The 6,853-nt window shown below is 33.1% G+C and overlaps 1 protein-coding gene across 3 annotated transcripts; it reads left to right on the top strand.

Annotated features, from left to right (window-relative positions):
• The first annotated feature begins 1,541 nt into the window (after nt 1–1,541).
• On the top strand, nt 1,542–6,409 carry LOC108330833 (probable apyrase 7). Of its 3 annotated transcripts, XM_017565417.2 has the most exons (3): nt 1,542–1,750; nt 1,995–3,023; nt 3,531–6,409. In XM_017565417.2, the coding sequence occupies exons 2-3, from the start codon at nt 2,099–2,101 to the stop codon at nt 4,076–4,078; spliced, it is 1,473 nt and encodes a 490-aa protein (XP_017420906.1). In that variant the 5' UTR covers nt 1,542–1,750; nt 1,995–2,098; the 3' UTR covers nt 4,079–6,409. The 3 variants fall into 3 exon arrangements, with proteins under 3 accessions (XP_017420906.1, XP_017420898.1, XP_017420913.1); XM_017565409.2 differs by having other exon boundaries at nt 1,542–3,023; XM_017565424.2 differs by having other exon boundaries at nt 1,543–3,023; nt 3,743–4,102.
• Nucleotides 6,410–6,853: the final 444 nt, after the last annotated feature.

Raw genomic sequence — 6,853 nt, 5'->3', positions numbered from 1 at the left:
TGTTTATTGTGTACATTTATCATCATTCTTATCCTAAGGGTAGTCACAAACATGTTATCCAAAGAAAACACCAAAGTAATTATTAAATTATTATCTTATATTAATTTGTGGTTAGTAAACCAATATCTTATTTGACAACTAAGCAGGAACACAGAAAATAAATTCATACTCATACTTATAGTATATGTGTCTGAGTTCTCATATTCGTTGTTATACTTGTCTCACACCTAATATTTGTGTCCGTTTTAAATTATTAAAACATTTATAAAAGCAACCTAAATAAACTTATCTTTATTCTGTTCTCTTGTTCTTAATTTTGTTTAATTTGAAAGACCCAATAATTTTTTGTTACACAATTTTTCATTTTTTTAGTTGTTTAATTTGCTAAATATTCGCAAAAGATTATGTCAAATATATTATTTCTTCCACCACAAATTTGATTACATTTTTTTTATTTGGTTTGATTTAAATGATGTATTTTATATTAGAAAAAAAATTCATTAAATCAAACAGTTGTTGAAATATATATTTAATTATTTTTATTTAATGTTTATTTTTTAAACGAGATTATTTAAATTTTAATTTTTAAATATTCAATTGTATAAATTAAATCCTCGATGATATCAAATTTTCTATATAATAAAGACGAGACAAAAATTTATACTCTTAAAAACAAAAATAGAAAAAATATAAATATAAGGATGACAATAAATTTTTATTTAAAAAGTAAAGATATATATATATATATATATATATATATATATATATATATAAAATTAATCTTAAACTCATTCATATAAAGAAGTATGACTTTTTAATAAACAATTAATAATATAATAAAGCAATTGTATAGAAAATGTAAACATTTGATTTCACATTAAGTTAAATACAAAATCATGATCACATGCAAACGTGAAATTCATCATTTGTAAACCAATTACTAACTCATTTCGTTAAAGAAAACTAATAAGATGAATAAATATATAATTTGCGCAAAGGGTTAAGATGCATAAAGATGGAAAGTGAAAAGTAGACAATGTAGAAAGGGTTAAGGTTTAATGTAATGAAATGAAAAGAAAAATATATAAATGACTTGAATTGTATTTGAATGATTGAAATGTAACTTCTTTTAAGAAAAAGGAAAACGACAATTGAGTATATAATGAACACTAACTAAAAAATGTCAATCAGTAGTATTCTCATAAATTATTTTAATAGTCGATTGTACATGGTACATAGTTTCTTATTATGTATCGGAATAATAGCCATATGACAATTATTTTGAAATAGTAAATCTATGTATATGTTATGTCATTAATAGATAATTACAAAAATACATCATAAAAGTATAATAATATAAATTATTTTAAAAAAAATTATCTGTCATGAGAAATACATTTTTTCATTAAAATAACGAAACAGTAATTTTCTCCAAAAAGAGAAAAAAAGGGGGGTAAGTTTTATTGTGTTTGTATGTTTATAAATTATTAGTTTTTTTCGTAGACTATAAAATTATAAATAGGTAACATGAGATCTTGTTCAAAATGTGATTTATGGTTTAGAATTTCCAAATATCGTGAAAAAACCAAAACCTTCCCAGGATCGAGTCACGGAGCAATCTCAAAAGAAAATAGATTTGAAAGTTGCGGAGTATCGTGATCATAGCCACTTCAGTAGCAGTTTATGAGTTTTCCAAATTCCATCAGATAATTTCGGATCAAGCTACAGCAACTCTACAGCCACAGCTCTGGTAAATTCATCTTCTATTATACTCAGTAGTAGCTACAATTAGTGAAGTAGATCTCATCTCAACCAAGTACGCGTTTTCCTCAACCCGATTTTGGAACTCGATTAAAAGGGGTTTTCATATGACAATTACATCATTTTTCTAATGGAAGTCCCCAAATCCCCTTCCAAATGCAAACGAATCGCCAAACACAAATGGCTTATAAAATTCGGTTTAGTAATTTTGGTGATGCTGCTATTATTTCTAGGTTTTTATCTTGAGTCAGAAACTGGAAAACTCAATGCGTCGTCGTATTACACCGTGGTTGTGGATTGTGGAAGCACTGGGACACGGGTGAATGTGTATGAGTGGATGGTAGGGGTGAAAGGAGCAAGCAAAGGGAACTTGCCAGTGTTGCTGCACTCCTATCCTGATAATACAACCAGGAGGAGTTCACTTTGGAAAGGTTCTTGTCAATATCACTGTATGCAAACTGAACCCGGGTTACACAACTTTGTTAATGATTCTTTAGGAGTGAGACAGGCTTTGGAGCCCTTGATTGTGTGGGCGGAGCAAGTGGTGCCGCGAGAAATGCGCGGCAGTACTCCTGCTTTTGTCTTGGCTACTGCTGGGTTGAGGGGGCTCACCTTGGAGGACGCTGATAGGGTATTGGGAGATATTGAGGCTGTTGTGAAAGGCCATAGCTTTATGATGAGCAAGAGCTGGATAAGGGTTTTGAGTGGGAAGGAGGAAGCTTATTATGGCTGGGTGGCTTTGAACTACAAAATAGGCACCTTTGATGATAACTATCCCAACTCTCCCACTTTGGGACTTGTTGATATTGGGGGCTCGTCGTTGCAGATTGTGGCAGAGATAGATGTTGCTGTTGATGATGTGCATGTGATGAAATCAAGGCTCGGATCAACGGAACATCGGATTATGGCATATTCATTGCCTGCGTTTGGCCTAAATGAAGCGTTTGATAGGACAGTTCTTAGGCTCAGAAACAATCAAAGTGAGGAAAGAACTGCCAGTATCTCTGACCTCAGACATCCTTGTCTGTTATCAACTTATGTACAAAACTATACATGCCATTCTTGCTCTGCATTGGCTTCCATTTATGAGAAAAAACACAGTCAAGACCGGGAAAGTGAGCTTTATTCTTTACGTCTTACTGGAGAACCTAATTGGGAGCAATGCAGAGAACTAGCTATTGGTGCCGCCATGAACTCGAGTTCCAAAGTGTCACATCTGACAGTTAGCAAAAATTGCCAAGCTAGTTTATTTTCTGGTACTGGTAAGGGTATAATCATTTGTTTGCATTGTAGTTTTCTTATTTTATTAATTCACGCTTTACAATTTTTATGAAATTTTCTCGTGGTCTTCTTGAAGTATGTTGAATATACATGTTAATTGAGAATTATAATAATTTCAGCATGGCAAATTTTTAGCAGTTGGTTTGGTTTGTACCCGGTGGCTATATGTAGTTACTTTCATTTTCTCAACCTCTCACCCAATCTCCAAAACGCTACTTTGTAAAATCGTAAAAATGAAAAGTAGATCAAACAATAAAGATACATTATCGTATCCCCTCTATGATCATACCAAAAAATTCAATTGTTGATTGTGTGAAACTATATCACTTTTGATGACTAAGGTTGTTATACAGTCCACCTTTTCTCTATGTAAGTGTTGACATTGCACAACCCTAGCTCCCTGATAACATTGAAGAAAGGGTGGTTAAAAGTTTTGTTTCTATTATGTGCTGCTAGGAACTTACTGTGTTTCATCACTTACCTTGCAGGCATTGATATACTTAATTTAACAGCTGTTGCACAACCAGCCAAGTTTCATGCATTGTCTGGTTTCTTTTTTGTCTACAATAAGCTAAATTTGAGCCCAAGAACCAACTTAACAATGGTTTGGGAATCAGGCAAACAAATATGTTCAAATTTATGGTCTGGTTTGAGCAGTGTTTCTGATAATCCAGATTATGCTGGACTATTTTGTTTCCAGGTGGCTTATATGGCATCATTGATTGATTATGGTCTCTGTCTTGGGGATGTTGAAATGATATTTGGCCCAGGTGACATTTCGTGGACTTTAGGAGCTGCATTAATTGAAGGGAAATTTTTGTGGTTAAACAGTACAAGCTACGAAGCCCATGCTATTATTTCAACTTTAAAGAATGTCAAGGTCACGTCTTCTCCTACTGTTCTATTTGCTGTACTCGTATTACTTTCATTGATTGTTTATTGTAGTCAAATTAGGCTACCAATGCCAAGTAGAAGGGATTCTGCTCCTGGCTCATCTTTGCCATCTTATACTCCTATAAGACGTCGATCTAACTAATAATATTTCGGCATTTTTGTGTCAGTCTTTGCATAATTCATTTTTGAAGAATGACATAACATTGGAAGTTTTAGAAATCAATGTTTATTTACTTTGACTCACTCAATTTTAAACCTGATACTTTAATAGGAGGAAACCAACTTTGTCCCCAATGTTTTGGTACCAATTGCACAATATTAATGAAAAATAGTTTAGGGATTGTCATGTATTGGCAGTTTCATTTTCAGTTCATGTAACCTGAAAGTATTTTATGACCTAAAAGCCATCCAAGTCATATTTGAGGAATTCTGAAATTAAGAATATGGCTTGAGAAGTCAAAAATATGTTCTCAATATGAATATTTGTCTATGATTCGGTGCTTGTACAATCTTAACATTTGATATTAATGACTTACCTTGCCTGTATAAATTATTGTTTGAACATCAAAATAGAAGAAATAAGTATAATATAATTGTAGTATAAATATACTTGCTATAAACATTCTAAATTCCTTTAATTGATATTTCTTTTGCCCATTCCTCTTTTTTTTTTTAATTTTTTTTTCTTGATTTTTGGGTCACCTGGTGGATCCGGGGACTGAGATAGTGAAAGATAGCTTTCACAGGCTGCTAACTCCTTTGGCCTCTAGACTGACCAGTTAAAGTTTTTTCCATAAGCAAAGAGAAATTTTAAATAAAACAGTAGCATTGATAACATAAGATCTGCTATATGAGTACAGGGAATAAACGCACCCAAGAATTATGAGGTGCGTACATGTTCTTGTTCACTACCATCATATATTACCAAAGACAAATCCCACCCCTACATGAACTGACTAGTTAGAGTTAACCTTAAAGCAATGTTGTATGGAAGAGAGAAAAACGAAGAAACTTAACACTTTGTAATATGTTGATTGTAGTTGAAGACATTTAGCTATAAATACATGATATTTTTTGAAGGAATGCTACTACGAGTCTTTTCTAAACACTTTCTTTTATTTAGCAAAATTCACAGGCATGTCATCATTAAATGATGTAGGTCCCTCGCTTTATTTGGTAGGTCACACTCCCATGAACATGTGTGTTGAAAAGAGCATGCTATTGATGTCTCTCTTTTATTGTATTGCTTCTTGTTTGATTTAGTACTTTTATTTTATAATCATATCTACTTGATTCTTTGCTGCATTTGATTCCAATTTTCCTAGTTAGTGAAGTTCCCCTGGCCACACTCATTTATATATCTGCGGGAAGGAGTGTTGTGCCTCATGGAGCATTGAATTAACCCCTGAAACCTGATCTTACGAGGCAACATATTATACTCATCAATGGCAAATTTAGCGTTCCTTATGGCTACTTGAAGTTTGGACCTTTTATTTTTTTCTTCCTCCAAACCTATCATTAACATTTAATTCAACTAAGAATAAGCTTTCACAAACTAGGACAATATACGAGAGACATAATTGAAGTGACTCAACTTGTAACTAACTATGGTTAATTATGATTAGTTATGGTTACTTAGTTAATTATGGTTGGTTAGTTATGGTTAGTTAACTATCCCAGTATCAGTTGCAAAATAAGATGCATTATTTATTACTGATACATTTTTCAATGTCATGTCATTCTTCAAAAATGAATTATGCAAAGACTGACACAAAAATGTCAAAATATTATTAGTTAGATCGACGTCTTACAAGAGTATAAGATGGCAAAGATGAGGCAGGAGCAGAATCCCTTCTACTTCGCATTGGTAGCTTAATTTGACTACAATAAACAATCCATGAAAGTAATACGAGTACAGCAAATTGTACAAGAGAAGACGTTACCTTGACAATCTTTAAAGTTGAAATAATTACACGGGCTTCGTAGCTTGTACTGCTTAACCATAAAAATTTCCCTTCAATTAATGCAGCTGCTAAAGTCCACCAAATGTCACCTGGTCCAAATACCATATCAACATCCATAAGACACAGACCATAATCAATCAATGATGCCATATAAGCCACCTGGAAACAAAATTGTCCAGCATAATCTGGATTATTAGAATCACTGCTCAAACCAGACCATAAATTTAAATAGATTTAATTAATTTAGCTTACTGTAGACCAAAAAGAAACCAGACAATGCATGAAACTTGGTTGGTTGTGCAACAACTGATAAATTAACTATATCAATGCCTGCAAGGTAAGTAATGAAACACAGTAAGTTCCTATCAACACATAATAGAAACAAAACTTTTAACCACCCTTCTTCCATGTTATCAGGGAGCTATGGTTGTGAATTATCAACACTTACATAGAGAAAAGGTGGACTGTATGAAAACCTTAGTCATCAAAAGTGATATAGTTTCAGACAATCAACAATTGAATTTTTTGGTATAATCATAGAGGGGAATACGGTTTAGGAATTAAAGTTTAGGGTTAAGGGATAGAGTTAGGGTTTAGGGTTAGGGTTTATGTTTTAGGATTTGTTAGTTAGGTTTGGGGTCCGTGGTCCAGGGTTTTGCGTTGGGGTTTGGGTTAGGGTTTAGGTTTAGAGTTAGGGTTGAGGGTTAGGGTTGGGGATATGGTTAGGGTTAAGGTTTATGGTTTACAGTTTTGATTAGGCTTTAGCTTTTACGGTTAGGGTTTAGACTTTAGAGTTTAAGGATTAGAGTTTAGGGTTTACGGATTAGGGTTTAAGGTGAGGATTAGGGTTAGGATTAAGGTTTAGGTATTAGGGTTGGGGTTAGGGTTTATGATTTAGTGAATTCTTTGTAAATCTAGACTTTGGCCAGAAGAGGGAGGTTATGCTCCCAACC

Source organism: Vigna angularis, chromosome 1, assembly GCF_016808095.1.
Source record: "Vigna angularis cultivar LongXiaoDou No.4 chromosome 1, ASM1680809v1, whole genome shotgun sequence".
NCBI lineage: Eukaryota > Viridiplantae > Streptophyta > Magnoliopsida > Fabales > Fabaceae > Vigna > Vigna angularis.
The sequence above is the reverse complement of the archived record's forward strand: the minus strand, read 5'-3'. Positions and strand labels throughout refer to the sequence as shown.